The sequence below is a fragment of the Myotis davidii genome, unplaced genomic scaffold (genome assembly GCF_000327345.1).
Source record: "Myotis davidii unplaced genomic scaffold, ASM32734v1 scaffold419, whole genome shotgun sequence".
NCBI classification, from domain to species: Eukaryota; Metazoa; Chordata; class Mammalia; order Chiroptera; family Vespertilionidae; genus Myotis; species Myotis davidii.
The window spans coordinates 2,268,538-2,285,483 of NW_006294998.1; the positions used below are offsets into that span (position 1 = coordinate 2,268,538).

General features: G+C 38.6%; 1 protein-coding gene across 1 annotated transcript in view; it reads left to right on the forward strand.

The window, feature by feature from the left end:
- Window positions 1-16,946, forward strand: part of GPC5 (glypican 5) — a 1,306,619-nt gene that overhangs the window by 306,279 nt on the left and 983,394 nt on the right. Inside the window, exon 4 of the mRNA XM_006769575.2 lies at window positions 9,819-9,952. Within this exon, the coding sequence (XP_006769638.1) occupies window positions 9,819-9,952 (134 nt within the window). The remainder of the gene's footprint in view (window positions 1-9,818; window positions 9,953-16,946) is intronic.

The window sequence follows — 16,946 nt, forward strand, 5'->3', positions numbered from 1 at the left end:
TGGGACTCTATTGTCTATATATCAAGATCATTTTCAACCCAAATTATTCTATTCATGTAGAACACTTAGGAACCAGGAATTACATAATGTGAATCCCTCATAATAAATATGAACATATGAATAGTAAGAACACTGATAGGCCTAAAAAAGAGAGCACTGATTCAAAAGTAAATAGACTTGCCCTAGCCGCTTTGGCTCAGTGAATAGAGTGTTGGCCTGCGGACTGAAGGTTCCCGTGTTCGATTCAGGTCAAGGGCACATGCGTGGGTTGTGGGCTAAGATCCCCAGTAAGGGGTGTGCAGGAGTCAGCTAATCAATGATTCTCATCATTGATGTTTCTATCTCTCTCCCTCTCCCTTCCTCTCTCAAAGCAATAAAAATATATTTAAAAATCAAAACCAAAAATGGGTGGGGGCTGGGGGAGAGATCAACCAAAGGACTTGTATGCATGCATATAAGCCTAACCAATGGACATAGACACCAGGGGGGAGAGGGCATAAGTGGGGGTTGGAGGAGGCAACGGGGGGATAAGGACACATATGTAATACCTTAATCAATAACTAAAAAAAAAAGATAAAAAAATAAAAATAACACCCTGATGCACATACATACATACATACATTCTTTTCTCGGTCAAGACAGCAAGTCATTTTTAAAAGAAGAAAAAAAAAAGACTCACACCAATGGGTTTGTTTAAAATTAAGCAGAGCTATGCTGATGACAGCAGATGTCTAGTTGTAATTCACTTCCCTAATGCTGACGAATATATGTATTCATAAACAAATCAAATAAATTGCCAAGAGATAAATGCTACTGTTAACACACCATCAAAACAAAAAACAAAAGTAAATAGACTCTTCCACTGACTAGATGTAGTCTTAGCAAAGATATTTTCCTGCTTTGGTTTTCAAATATCTTCTCTTTAACTTCCAGCTATATTAGTCTAAAATCCTTCCTTCCTTCTTTCTTTCCTTTTGTTCCCTTTATCTCTCCCTTCTCCCTTGTTTTTAGTTCCTCTTCTTTGTTCTTATCTTTTTTTTTATCTGAGTTCTTTTTCCCCTGCCTCTGAAAGATTTTCTTTCTGATCTTTTTTATTCTATATACATTTTATAATTTCCTCCATTTCAGGGCTTTAGCTATTGGCTTCATGCAGGTGATTCTAATTATTAACTTTCTTTTTATCTCCAACCCATCATTTAAAATTACCTTTTAGGCTTCCCCCCAAATCAAAGTTCTAAATGAGATAAAAGGAACAGATAAACCAAAACAGTAAATTTATTCCATCTTCTGTCTTCTACATATCAGTTATTGTGTCTTTACACACATTGATTACAAGATTCAAAACTGCTAACAGCTTTAGTTCTTTTTTTCTTGCCTCTTATAGTGAATCAACCAGTAGCCAAATCCCATTCAATTTACTCATAAAAAAAGCTTTCTCTTCCCCTTTCTCTCTGGTTTCTTGGGTTCTTTTTGAGTTTATTCTAATATTCTTTTGTCTTACCAATGGGAAATGTCTTTGTCTACTTGGTCTTCCTAAAACAAGACTCTGATCATGCCATTCCTTTGCTTGCTAATCATGAATAAATATATTACAGACTCTTCAAAATGAAGTGTAAACTTCATGAACCTGGCACTTAAGTACCCCTCACCCTGTCATTTGTCCCAACCTACTTTCCAAAGTTCTCAATAGAATAAAGTTAAGATCATGGATTTTCTGTGTGTCTGGAAAAGTTAGTCTTATTCTCATTCGTGGTTAGAGATTTTATGCCTAACACCAACCAGCTCTTTTGCAAAGTATTTTTGAGAATCATAGAGAATGAGACAGTAAGGGCAAGATAATGTAAATAAACTCATTGTTAATAACTGGAAACACTGCCAATGGTATGTTTCCTCCAGGTAGTTTAAAAGTAGCTTTTAATATAATGGAACACAGAACATTTGAACCCAAACTACTCTGTTCTTGCCATAGCTGGTTTGTCTCAGTGGATAAACCATCCCCTGGACTGAAGGGTCCTGCGTTTGATTCTGGTAAAGGACCTGTATCTCAGTTGTAAGCCTGATGCTAGGGATGCTAGTCTGGGCGCATGCCAATCGATGGGTCTCTCTCCCCCACCCTTCTACTCACTCTAAAAATCAATGGAAAAAATACCCTCAGGTGAGGACTAACAAAACCAAACCCAAAAACCTACCCTATTCTTTACTTTTATCTATTATCATCATTATCATTAGTAGTAGTAGTAGTATTTTCCTCAAGCATACATGTAGAGTCATTCCTTATGTAATTTCTTTTAATCACCTCTCATTTTGACACTGAAAGATTAAAGTCGGTGGTGCACAGTCAGGCTAAATAACAATCTTAGAAGGTGAATAAAGAAAAATTGAATTTATTTAAGGAAAAGGGAGTGGAGGTGGGGATATCTGAAGTGAAGGGCTACACAGCACTGAGTCAAAGGGTATTGGGTCCATGGTGGCAGCAAAAGTATACTTAGGAGAGTGAAACAAGGAAAGGCATAGAAGAAGCAACAGGAGAGCCCAGGCTGGGCTGACTTGGCTCACTGGGAAGTCAGAGAAAAGGGGACCTTGGAAACAGGGTCAGGAGGTTAGTCCAGGATGAGCTGTTGCTGCCCATTGCTTCCCTGGTTGCAAGTCTCATGGGGTCCCTTAGAGGTTAGGGGATACAATGTCTGTGGGGAAAGAAAAGGGGGAAGGGAATGGCAGGGGCATGCTCCTTGGAGGGAGAGCATGCACTGGGTCCTTTGTCCTGAGCATATTTATCTGTCTCTTGCAGGTGGAAAACTTAGGGGAGGTCTCAGGGGAGGGTCTTAAGAGAATATGCATCAGCTTTCCAGGTGTGCCCTCTCAAGGTCCTGGTCTCCACTGATTGGTTGGTGCTAGCAGGGGTCATTAGTCGATGTAGCTGGTCCTGAGGCAGCCACACTGTCACTTCTCTGGTTTTGCTGCTTTTATGGACCTGGAACTGAAATACAACTGAAGCTCAGGTGCTATCTTTAGGGAGGGAATGGTCAGGGGGGTCTAAACTTCCTGACCAGCGATCTGAAAGATCAGGGGTCCAAACCATATAACCAGTGATATAATAGGGGAGGGTAGGTTACCCTGGGGATAAGGTTCTTCTTTTCCTAGTTTTGCCTGTTGCTAGGCATCCAGGGCTTTCTGCCCTAGTGAGCTTCTATACTTGGCCCATCATCCTTGCTCTGCTCATGTCTGTCTAACAGACACGAAACCTCCTAACTATGGCCTGTAGAAAAACAACCTACATACACGGTGATGTCGAGCCCACCTTTGCCTTATTCTCTGAACCAGATTGCTTAATAAACACTCATAATACCTTCACATTTCTTGCTTTTTAATTGGTAATAGTCTCAACATTTTTTCCCAATTTTTATTATTAATAAACATTTTAAAAAACCATTGCCAAATAAATGGAGGTTGTGATTATGGGAATCCAGTGAAAATAAACTAAAGAGTATTCTTTACAAAGCTTTTTGAGATTATTAGCTAAAAGCTTTCAATATTTGAAGATTTGAGTAAGACTGAGTGAATAGACACACAGAGGCTCTAAGAGAAGTTTATACTTTTGGATACTAAGTGACAAGAAGTTGTTGGAACCAAAATATGATCAGAGTGGGAGAAATGATATGAGTTTGGAGCAACTGAAGGAGTCATTTCAAGGTGAGATGGCAACTTGAGAATCAGTGGGAAGCCAGAGATGGAATTTATAGCTGGAGGAGATACGCATTAGGGAGGAAAATATATTTTTTTTTCCAAGACACTTCAGACTGATTGCAGGGGAGAACGGTTGAGACCAGGGAGGAGAAAAAGGAGGAAATTGCAGTATAAGTCAAAGATGAAAAACTGTCAAAGTTAAGTGTGAGGGTTTTATCAATAGCAAGAAGGTGCTAGTTATTGAAATGTGCCACCCACATCAGCTCACCTCAGGGGAGCTAAGGTGCAAGGCTAATATGCCAGTAACAGATGGTTTTCCATTCCTTTTCAGTCAAGTGTGAAGTAGAGCTCCCTGATAGTGAGTCAACAAATAGAAGGGCTTTGAAATTTATTTGTATATATTGGAATCTGCTATATGTGCGTGTACCTTTGGATATAATCAGACATAACTTATATCTCTATGGCTTGTACATTTTCTTTGTATTTGTAAAAAATAAGTTAAAAGATGATAATGGAAATATAGATCTTTTCTTTTATTATTAAATAAAACTTATTTAATTATAAGTTTATATAATTTATTTTTAAGCAACCACTATGTTTAGGGAATAAAGATCTTATGAGGCATGTTCAGCTCTCCATCTGCCTTCCAGGGAAACATGTTTAGTAGCAGATATGGTCATCGGTCCAGCATGGAAGGTATTGGGTGACATAGGATTTCCCTTAACTCATAACTGCAAAGTGTTTTATTCTCTCAAGTTTCAAGGACGAGAAAGCTGGCATTCCAAGAAGTTCTGTAACTTGTCTAGAGCCCATGGCTAGTCACATTGGGCCATGACTGCAGTGTTTTCCTTTTACTCTTCTTTTATTTCTAAATATCCTGTAGCTTCACTAAATAATCTGACTATTGACATTTCCACTGTCAACTTATATCATCTTTCCTTGGTTCTTGTTACCAGGAGTTGTTGACAATGAAGATATTTTCCTCCTTTTTTATGACTATTTTAGCACCTTGCTAATATATTTACAGTCTACTCTCACTATTTTTCAGCTTCAATGACTGGAAATTCACTTTGAGGCTTTTAACACCTTGGCCTTACACTTCCCTAGCTTCTCACTTTCAGTAATTTGCTAAACTCTGTTGTGTTTCTTTTTCAAAACAGACTTTATTTTTTTAGATCAGTTTTAGGTTCACATTAAAATTGAGCTGAAAGTACAAGGATTTCCCATCTAGCCTTTGCCCCCACCTCCCCACACACATAGCCCTCCCCCATTATCAGTATCCTCCACCAGAGTGATGCATTTCTTAGGATTGATGAACCTACATTGATTGACACATCATTATCACTCACAGTCCATAATTCATTTTTGGTACATTCTATGGGTTTGGAAAATGTATAAAGACATGTATCCACCAGTATAGTATCCTACAGAATAGCTTCACTGCTCTATACTACAGATCCTCTGTGCTCTGCCTATTCATTCCCCACCCCCCATCCCCACCCCTGGCAACAACTGATCTTTTTACTATCTCCATGATTTTGCCTTGTTCAGAATGTCATATAGTTGGTATCATACAAAATGTAGGCTTTTCATCTTAGGTTGTTTTACTTAGTAATAAGTATTTAAGTGTTCTTTATGTCTTCTTACAGCTTAATAGTTCATTTCACTGCACACCACCTACTGGGGATCAAGCCCGTAACCTGGGCATGTGCCCTTGAGTGGAATTGAATTGATGATCTTTCGGTGCTCAGGATGATGCTCTACCAGCAGAGCCACACAGTGTCTCTTCACAGGCAGTGTCACTACTATAGTTCAGAATAAAATTTTCTTTTCATAGGACTACTTTAGGGGTGTGTTAATCTACCTGCCTGTAATAGGTTTCTCTCTCTCTCTAGTTAGGCTTATAAAGTGCTGTTGTATTCACTTGCTAAATATCAGCTCTAGTATTTTACTTTTCCATCCAACAGCTGGCAGAGGCCTTTGTCTAATAAATAAAACTTCTTAGCTTGAAGATCTTACTTCAACCTACCATGCAAACAGAATTTTCTTTTGCTATTATCCTTCATGCCCCCTTCTTTCCAGACAAACCAAATTTTTATTTATTTTCTCTGTCAGCCTTATGTTTTCTTGCACTTACCTCTCAGAATTTTTCATCATTATTCATTGTTCTGACAACATGATATATCTAGTCAATCTCCATGCCACTCTTCCTCCTGTGCACTTATATCTGCTTCTTCCCTTTCATCTATTCTGTCACAGCCCTTGGGCTCAGCAGTTCTCCAGTGTTTCCTGCAGGAACCTCTTTTCTTTTCTCTTCTTTTCTTTTCTTTATCTCCAAAAGTTTTTTTTATTCAAATACTATATATGATTTTATTTTATTTTTATTTAAATTCTTTATTGTTTAAAGCAGTAGTTCTCAACCTTCTGGCCCTTTAAATACAGTTCCTCATGTTGTGACCCAAACATAAAATTATTTTCGTTGCTTCTTCATAACTGTAATGTTGCTACTGTTATGAATCATAATGTAATTATCTGTTATGCAGGATGGTCTTAGGCGACCCCTGTGAAAGGGTCCTTTGACCGCCAAAGGGGTCACGACCCACAGGTTGAGAACCCCAGGTAAAGTATTTCATGAATCTCCTTTTCCCCCATTGATCTCTCCCCAGCCATTCCAACCTCCCAGCACATGCCCTTACCTCGCTGCTGTCTGTGTCCATTGGTTATGCTCACGTGCATGCATACAAGTCCTTTGATTGATCTCTTACAACTGCTCCCTCCACTCCCCCCACCCTTCTACCTTCCGTCTTAGGTTGGACAGTCTATCCCATGCTTCTATGATTCTGGCTCTATTTTTGTTCATCAGTTTATGTTGTTCATTATATTCCACAAATGAGTGAGGCATGTGATATTTATCTTTCTCTTACCAGCTTATTTCACTTAGCATAATGCTCTCCAGGTCCATCCATGCTGTTGAACTCCCTCCCTGCATACTCCTGTTGTAATGATCTCTCTCTTGTGGAAATCTTAAGCTACCACTTTCCTGCTTGGGAACTTTTGTTTGTTTGTTCTTCATTTGCCTTAGCAAATTTTCTTTTTCTTTCTTTCTTCCTTCCTTCCTTCCTTCCTTCCTTCCTTCCTTCCTTCCTTCCTTCCTTCCTTCCTTTTTTTCTTTCTTTCTTTCTTTCTTTCTTTCTTTCTTTCCTCTCTCTCTCTTTCTTTCATGGTATCCAAGTCATGGCTTTTTCAAATATTGAGATATAATTGACATTTAACATTATATTAGTTTCAGGTGTATACCGTAATGATTCGATATTTGTATGTATTGCAGAATGATCACCACAATAAGTCTCATTAACAACCATCATCATACTTATCATGGCATTTTAATGTCTTAACTCTTGTTGTACCACCATCTTTCATTATGTACTTTTTGTTCTATTTGAACATATTAAGTTGTACACCTCTCTTTGCCTTTTCACTCTCTCTTGGAATTTTTTCCTGCTTTGTCCATCTGAGAAATTCCCAATTCATTTTTTTTACAGGTCTCACTGCTTCCCAGTGTGGGCTGAGACTGAGCCTCTTGCTCCTTCTCACAGTATTATGCTCGATTTCTCCTCTAAGTTCTGTGTGTGTGAGTGTGTGATATTGCCTCAAATTTGTGACTGCATTTTTCTTCACACTCCCTTTCCATATCATATTTTTTTTATTTCACCTTTTAACTGCTGTTTAGACATGACCTCCTGAAGTCCTTTCATTAGCATCCCAAATAGAGTTAATCTGTCTATTTTTAAGTGTTGCAGTGTTACTTCTGTGTATTTCTTGATTGCTCTTGTCATGTTGTATCGCAAGTACTACGAGTATATTAAATGTCTGGCTTTCCTCTTAACTGTGTATCCCAGCGACACTTTATTCATGTGTAGTGTATGTATCTCTAGTATCTAACAGAACAGAGGTGCAATGGATATTTATACATTTATAATTTGGTTGAATTGAAATAAACCTTAACATATTGAGGCCAAGTGGCTGCTCCAAGTCTCATCCCAATGGAGCAGTCTTTCCCACAGCAGTCTTTCCTGATGTTTTTCTTCACCATCACCCTGAACTAGAAATGATCCCACCTTTCTCCAGATGTCATAACACCTTGTGTGCCCCAATTTTTTGATACACACAACTGGCATTTTGATATTCAGAAGGGATTTTTTTTCTTTCCATCTGAACTGTCAGCTCTTTTAGGGGGAAATTTTAGTTTATGATCTTTTTTTAAAAATTGTTTTATTACTTAAAGTATTACAAAGAGTATTATATATGTCTCCTTTTTATTTTCTCCCCTTGACCTTCCCCTAGCCTCCCAGTGTCTTGTGCCCATTGGTTATGCTTATATGCATGCATACAAGTCCTTCGGTTGATCTCTTACCACCCACCCCCAATCCTCCTACCATAGCTAAGATCTGGAAAGAGCCTAAGTGCCCATCAGCAAATGAATGGATTAGAAAACTGTGGTACATCAACATGGTGGAATACTATGCTGCTGTAAAAAAGAAGGAATTCTTACCATTTGCAACAGCATGGATGGAACTGGAGAGTATTATGCTAAGTGAAATAAGCTAGCTTCTGATCTTTTATCTTTTACTAGAGGCCCGAATTCATGCATGGGTGGAGTCCCTCAGCTTGGCCGGTGATAGGAGCCAATCAGGGCTGATCAGGGCCAACCAGGGCCGGCCAACCGGGGGGAAGGACTGTGAGAGGTTGGCTGGCCATGGGAGGTTGGTTGTAGCAGTGCACTGACCACCAGGGGGCAGCTCCTGTGTTGAGCATCTGCCCCCTGGTGGTCAGTGCACGTCATAGTGACCAGTTGAACGGTCATTTGGTTGCTTAGGCTTTTATATATATAGACTAGAGGCCTGATGTATGAAATTCATGCAAGGGGCTTGGCCCTCGAAGCCGCGGCGGCTTGCCTCAGCCCTTGCAGCCGTGGTGGCTTGCGTTGGCTCTCACAGCCCCGGTTTCATCCAGAAGGTCATCTGGAAGGATGTCCGGAAGGACATCCAGAAGGTCGTTTGGCTGTCTGGTCTAATTAGCATATTGCACTTTTATTATTTTAGATAATACCTCATACATATTCTTTGCAAATACTAGAAACAAAATAAATATGGGTTAAATAAATGACTTGGTGCATAAGATTTTAATGCTCATTGCATGGGAAATCAAAGAAATTTAAAACTTTAAGGAACTTTGGGATAATTTACTCTAAAAGTTTAATTTTACCTATATGGTATCAAGTTCAAAGAAGTTCTGCCCCTGTTTTCAAGATCTCAGCACTGAAGGAAAAAAAGTGAGGATACTAACCAAAGTCTCCTGATTCCAAGGCAATGCTTTTATATATTTCTAATTATACTACTCTGCCTCTTTAATTGAGTAAAGTATCAATGAGTCTTTTTGATGCTTTAAATTGTAATGCCTCCGATTATTGACTTAATTTTTCAATAATAACTTGTAAATTATACAAAAGATCTTTGCTAAATAAGTATGTACAAAACAATGAATTTTCCAATTGGATTAATGATTTTTTAAAAGAGGATTATAACAACCTTAAAATCAAACCTAATTGAGGAATAAGATATAGAGCTATTACAAAATGAGATCTTCATATAAGCATATTCATTGTCATTTCTAAGAAATGACCTTATGAAGAAAACTACCCTTAGAACTAATTTAGAAATGGACCACATATTCAATAGCATTTTTTTTATTTTAAAAATCAGTACAAGTATGTGATTAGTCATACATATGAATATAAACCATAAATAATATCCACTTTGGTTAAGTAAACTTATTTATACCAGCAGACAAGTTTATTAATATAGTTCTCTGACTGATTTTGCATGCTCATTGATATTTATGTATTTTGCACATGTATACATACAAACTATATAAATGTGTATAGCATCCATTTGTCACAGTTGCCATATAGTTTGATTCCCCCAGTGAAAAATTGAAAAACAGTTTACGTCTTGAAAATTAACATTGAGGGGTAAGTAAGAACATGTCATTGTTTTGTACTCTGACCATGCCATTTTCAGAAAGGCAGGAGCACAGTTTCTAACTGTCTTTTCTATATATTTTTCTATTGAAAGGTAAATAAGATCTGTGGTCATCCAATCAGAACACCCACCGAAAGCCCCCGTTGCTCTTTCGATGGGAGTAAAGAGAAGCTTAGAATGAAGATCTCTACAAGAAATGGTGAAGAGACGCTTGCCAACAGAAGAAAGTAAGACATTTGTTTTACAACCAGAAAGAGAAAAGAAGTAAGCCATTAATTTTACAACAGAATAGAATGTATTCAATTAAGTAGAACAAAATACACTGTTGAGGAAACCTTTAAAATCCAATGGTTCCTTCTTATTCCATTGATGAGGAACATAGCTGCAACTTTTGAGGTCAATAAAACTTTCTGTGAAAGGGGCATTTTCTATAATAAATATGGCAGGCCCTGGGCACATGTGATCACCATGCCCTTAAAACGTTGCTCAGCAGATGTCTATGGCTTACTCCTCTTGCTGAACTGATGCTTTATGCACATTGATTAGTGACTCCCCATTTCCCCCTCCCTATGGTCAACAATATTGTTATGTACACTAGTAAATTTGTTAATAGGGTATATCTCCTGGTAAGTATTCTTATCACAATAAAATATAAAAAATGTAACTGTAGCTAGTGTGATTGAGGATTGAAGTTTTAATTTATTTCATTTTAATTAGTGTTGGTCGATATTCTATGTAGCTACTGGCTACTGAATAGGTCAATATAACACCAAAAGAGTATATATGTGAGTCTTAACTAGGGGTTAAGACTCTGCTAAGAAAGAGATTGATATAAAGACATTTTCATACCTTTTACCTGGAATACTGAAAATGGCTATCTGTTGATTCAAAATGATCCAACATTGAGTGGCTTGCTCTCCTAACTCACACTTCTACCATTATACCCATCACTAGAGGCCCGTTGCATGAAGATTCGTGCAATAGACCTTCCTTCCCCTGGCGGCCAGCGCCAGTTTTCCTCAGGAACCAGGCCTTTGGTCTGGCCAGAGAGGCGTGGCTTGGCTTCTCCGCTCGGGCCGCAGCAGCGAGGCTTGGCTTCTCCGCTCCAGTTGCAGTGGAGAAGCCAAGCCTCTTCAGTCTTCAGTTGTCTTCAGTCTTTGCTCCATGCCTGCATATGCAACTTAACCACCATCTATGTTGGGTTAATTTGCATACTCATCCTGATTGGCTGGTGGGCATAGCGGAGTGACACCAATTTGCATGTTTCTCTTTTATTAGTGTAGATTATTTCACATGTTAAATCAACCGTCATTAGTATCCCTTTGCTACATAATGGGCAGTTACTGAAAAACTCTTAAAACTGGAGGAAACTATTATTTAATTTTGTGTTCAGTTGACCAGTGTATGCCTGGCAAATACTAGATTCTCAGTGCATGTTCTGTATTAACTGAAATTCACAGTTTTATATTCATTTATTAATTCAAATAATTGTTTCTAATAATACCTTGGGATCATTCAATATTTTACATAGCTTACTCTCTGTAATGAGAAATGTGTTTCTTTCCTTTGGAGGGTGCTCCTAAATTGTCCCAGTCTCTCCTCAGATGGGCTATAAGTTTTGGATAAGATCTGGGTTATTGCTGACTATTTGCTACTACAAATAGTCATAGATCATCATCTATGGTGATCAGCAACTATGTCTCATGTTTGATGAATTAGTATGTTTTGGATGGGGTGTTTTTAATAATAAAACCCAGCTTAAAAGCCATGCCTGTTTCACCGCCAAAATAATCAAATTACTGGAAAACCAAAACAAAGCCCAACACTTAACATAGTTTATTCACTAGCAAGACTAAGCCAATGTGGTGAAATGTTACAAAATGTCTCAGTAATAATGTGGGGCTCAAATGAGTGGAAAATTTTATTACTATCTTCTCTGGCCATCAGGTAGACCACTTTGCCACCAATCTTTCAAATTCATTATTTCTATGCCCTTGACCAGAGGGCCATCATTAGCCATTGCCTACAAATCAGGATAGACCTATCACAGAACAGTCTCATGCCCCACAAAATGAACAACCATAGATACTACAAATGAGCCCACTTAAGTATTTCATTTTTTACAGTTCTTTAAAATATATCTTTTATTGATTTCAGGGAGAGGGAGAAAGAGATAGAAGTAGCAGTGATCAGAGAGAATCCCGAAACACCCCCTAATGGGGACTGAGCCTATAACCTGGGCATGTGCCCTGACCTTGCATGTGCTGTAACCTCCTGGTTCATAGGTCAGTGCTCAAGCACTGAGCCACACAGGCTGGGCAACTTTTAAAGATTTTTTACTGCCACTCCTGAATGGAGCTTAATTATTTATCCCCTCTTGCCTTCTTTTGAGTTTAACAGGTATTTCGGTATTTATTATTCTTTTTATCCTCAGAGCTTTATGATCTTTTTCTTTCCTTTTGTTGTTGCATTAATATCACCCAAGAATATTTATTGATTTCTAGAGTATAGAAGGGAGGGAGGGAGAGGGTGTTTGAGAGAGAAAGAAACATCAATGTGAGAGAAACATGGATTGGTTGCCTCCCACATGCGCCCCAATTGGGGCCAGATCAAATCCAAAATCCAGGTATATGCCCTTGACTAGGATTCTAACCTGGGACCATTCAGTGAGCAGGCCAGTACTCTAACCACTGAACACACCAGCCAAGGCATGTTTATTACTTTTTAATGGCTATCATAGAGATCACAATATGCATTTTTAGTTTTACCATATATTTTAAATTAGAACTCTTGCCACTTTATTAAACAATGTAAGAACCTTAAAATAGTTTCACTCTATTACTCTCTTCCTATCTTCTGTACTGTTTTGTCAACAGATCTTACTTCATCCAACATTTTAACAAGCCCGAAGACATTGTTGCTGTTCTTTTTAAATACTAGTAGTCCCTATTTATGTACAATTCTTCACATATTTTCATTCTTTTTGGTGCTCTTTTTCTAGTTCCATGTATCCATCATGAATCATTTTATTTTAGCTTTAGTATAACTTTTATTACTTATTACTGGTGATGAATTCTCACAGCTTTTTTTGTCTGAACATATTGTCATCTTTTAAAGAATGTTTTTAATAGATCTAGACTTCTAAGTTGTTCCAGTCACACCATATTTAAAAGAACAGATGTCCAGGCCACAATGAAGGTCATGACGTGACCCTGTAAATAGCAGGGGAGGTTTAGTGGAAACACTTAACATGAGAGGTAACTAAGGTAGTAGATGCTGTGGGGGGCCTTGCTCGACTCCCTTCACCTGGTCATTCTACCTGCCTCCTGGCTGCTGATCACTCACAGCTGCCCTCTGCTCTGGGGAACTGTCCTCAACAGACAGGAGCCATCTGATCTGTTACCAACTGCTGCCTAACAAATCATTCCCAAACGAGTGGCTTAAAAGTGACAATAAGCATTTATTATGCATTTTCCAGGGGTCAGGAGTGTGGGGGCTGCTTAGCTATAGGATTTTGACTCGGGTCCCTAGGGAGATGGCTGTCAGGTTGTCAGCCAGGATAGAGTCCTCTGAAGGCCTCAGGGGGACGGATTATCATTTCCCAGGACGGCTCACTCACACGGCTGTTGGCAGGAGGCCTTGCTTTCGTGTCACAGTGATCTCTTCATAGGACTGCTTGAGTTTCCTCTCAGTGTTGAGGCTTGTTTCCCGCGGGACAGGCAATCCAAGAGAGGGCAAGGCTGAGTCTACAGCGCCTTTCATAATCTAGCTTCAGAAGTTTCCTACTGTCATCTCCGCAGTATTCTGTAGGTCACACAGGCCCGTCTGCTCAGTGTGTGTGGATGGGGACTACACAAGGGCATGGAAGGAAAGATTGTTGGGGGTCATCCTAGAGACTGGCTGCAGCACCATCTCATCCTGGGGGAGGGGCCAAACCACCTGCCCCACCCGTTGGAAGCATCTTACATGGCTGGCATGGGAAGAAAGGCTTGTTTCTTACTGTAGGTGTCGGGACCAAAGATGTGATGGTTTCATGCTTCAGCGCTCCCGGTGGCGTCTGCCTGAAGCTGAGACCACATGTCTTCCTGCCCCTCTCCCTGGATTCCCTCATGACCTTTCTCTTAAGAGCAGCCCCTCCATGAAATTGACTGCATCCACATTCCCATCTAAGACACTACTTCTAGGGAACCTGACCTGGAGATCTTTGAAAAAGTACCTGCACTGAGGGCAGGGCAGTAAGTGCAAAATAATTGTAAACTAAAGCAGAAGTATGGTATCTTATCCTAATGATAGGTATTTCTCTATACTTCCCAAGCTTCTAAAAAATTACAAAGAACCCTCCACATTTTGTTTGTATATCCTCTCCTCCCCTCCTTCTATATCCATTTTATAGAGAGCCCTTCTGTTTAGTGCACTGCATTTTCCTTGCTTTATTTCTAATGTTTGAAGAAGGAAATTTCCCTTAATCAAGTTTGTCCCTGGATCTAAGAGTTGTGCTAAACTTGCTCGTGGAGCAAATCTTTTAGCTTGGAAGGAGGGTGGCCAAACCAAAGCATTGAATTGTCTTGATTATACTTTGGAGATGTGATTGTAGTCATTCTTCTACACTATTTTTAAAAAATGTATGCAACATACATATAATTAGCTAATTGAAAGCTTTGAGTTGATACACACCAGTTACAAAGATCTCCAAAAGTTGAGAAAGGCAAGGAAAAGCTATTTCTCCTTTACACATCCGGCAAAGCATCACTGTTTAGCCTTTTGGGGCAGGAACCAAATCAGCGCCATTACAGAGGACATTGCAGTCATATAGCTGTCTAAACCAGCCCAGGCAGAGTGATTTCCCTGTGGCAGTTCCTCTCTCTGCTTGATTTCTTGAAGTTAGCTGGTAAGAATAAGCTATTAGCAAGCTTAAATCGGTGATAATTAGCTGTACATTATTATTTCAAAGTGGCATGGCTGTGCCAATTAAGTGGGTAATTAGGAAAACCCCAGGACAATAAATTAAGACGGAGAGTCTCAACACCAGTGCCCCATCTGTTCTCCAGCAAGCCTTCCAATTAGCCAAGCTCCTCATTTAAGAATACACCAATTAAGGGGATTGGCTGCATGCACAGGTGTGTATTGAGGTAACAGAGACTGTCCTAGGTACGTAGTAAAAGTAAGATATTTGTTTAATATAAGAGAGGATTTTGATGTGAAGGTGGGAAAAGGAGAATTTTTAGAAATGTTGGGTTTTTAATGTTTGAAGCAAAATATAATTTAAGTTGTTTTATGTGTTGTTTTTTTAATTAATTTTATTTGGGGACTTCATTAGGAATATTGTTTCATCAGGCAGCTTCATATTATTTTAATGTGTTTATTAAATCTTGATTTGAGTATTTTAACCACATAGAATTTCAATGGCATAGAACATGGACACTTTCATTTATTGGGAGTGGGGAACTAAAGAGGACACTTGGAAGTGTGAGGTATAAGGCTAGGAATGAGACAGGACATAGTTCAGTTCAGGATGTGACAGTCTATGAAAGCACATAAATTGGTCCCCTGTATATCACAAAAGAACACAGTGAAGGGGTTAAAAATAATTAGTGAAACAGAAAAAAATTTAAACATAGACTGAATGAAGAATACAATATTATTTAGGATTATTGCTAAGATAGGTAGACTAGGTTCATATTAAATTTGATTAGTTTAGCTTAAAATGCAAGAATATATAGCTACATAGTTAAAATTTATTTAACACAATACTCCTGATGCATGTCCTGGGTGTCTCTGTTTGTTTACATGGAAAACCAATATTGATATACTGGGCTTAGTGATGAATTGTGAATGTACATCCTCAGTGAATGAAAAAGTCCAAAGGTCAGGGAAAAGTTATCTCTTTGAGAAAAATGTAATACCATTTATAGGATTGGAGAAAGCAATTTCCAATTTATTTCCTAAAAGGAAGTTAATGCCTCTTTGAGGTGCCATTATTATTTATTATCTGTAAGTTTAATTTACTAAAATAAAGGTCATGTTCCCATTTCTGTTTAATTGAAACCAGTGCTTAGTGAGTGGTGGTAGTGAGGGCACCGAGGGCAGGGCAGGACAAGGCCACGCTTTGGTTAGGGGGTGAGAGGCCCGGTCAGAGCAGGACTGAGGAAATGTAAGCTCCCAGGCAGGCCAGCATCAAAATTTACATGAATAATGAAGAGCAGGCCCTCAGCGGTTCAAAAACCAGGCACACAGGAAGAAGGAATGCCAGAAGGCTAAGCACACATATGGCAAACGTTTAGGCTAGTGGTGCCTAACTTTGCGGGTCACGTATCCCACTGAGAATTTGATAAAAAACTTCCCAGGAAAAGTTCATAAACAAAAGCATGCAAAATTTTGTGCATTGAAAAGTAATTTGACCAATATTAAAAAATAAAGTTTTTACAAACTGAGTTTTCTTAAAACCAATATTAAAAATAAAGTTTTTACAAACTGAGTTTCCTCTTACTCTCTAGATATTCATGGAAAAATTAATTACCATTTTATGAAACATCTGAAACTAAATCCAATCCATAGAATATTAAAGTAACATTACACACTCCTTGTGCTGAAAGAAGAGATGGCCTCAACTATTTGATGTGAACTAGAAGTTGAAATCATGATTAGTCTTAGATGTGGTTGCATGCACATGTGTGGCATCGAGCAGATACCCACTTTTTGTTTTGATGGTAACAATTACTGAACATTCTAGGCAAAATGTATGTGGCTGTCAGTGGCTGTAATTAGAACTCACACAGTTAGCTTGCTTAAATGAGGATAGGCTTATTTCAGGGAGCATGACATTTATTCTAAATTCTTCAAGTTATATCAATGGTCTATAATGCGTTGGTCCTCAAGTTAATTTGCAACATCTGTACTGTTGAGGCTGTCAAAGTTAATGTGGCTAGAAAGAAATCTAAAGTTTCTCACTGCAGAAAAACGTAAAAAATATTTTTTTCTCTCTCAGCCATACAAATAATGACCATTAAATCGGATAGTTCTCAACCTTAGTGATATGCTCTGCCACCCATCAGAAATAGGGAACTACAGTAATAACTGGGTCACATGTGAGTCTCATTTCCCCCCAAAATGAGACTTACTTGAATAACAGGAATAAAACTGCAGACTAAATTGCCTCATTTTTTTTCAAACTCTATTAATTATAGATATCCTGACCTAGAGTCCAGGAACAGAAGAATGAGA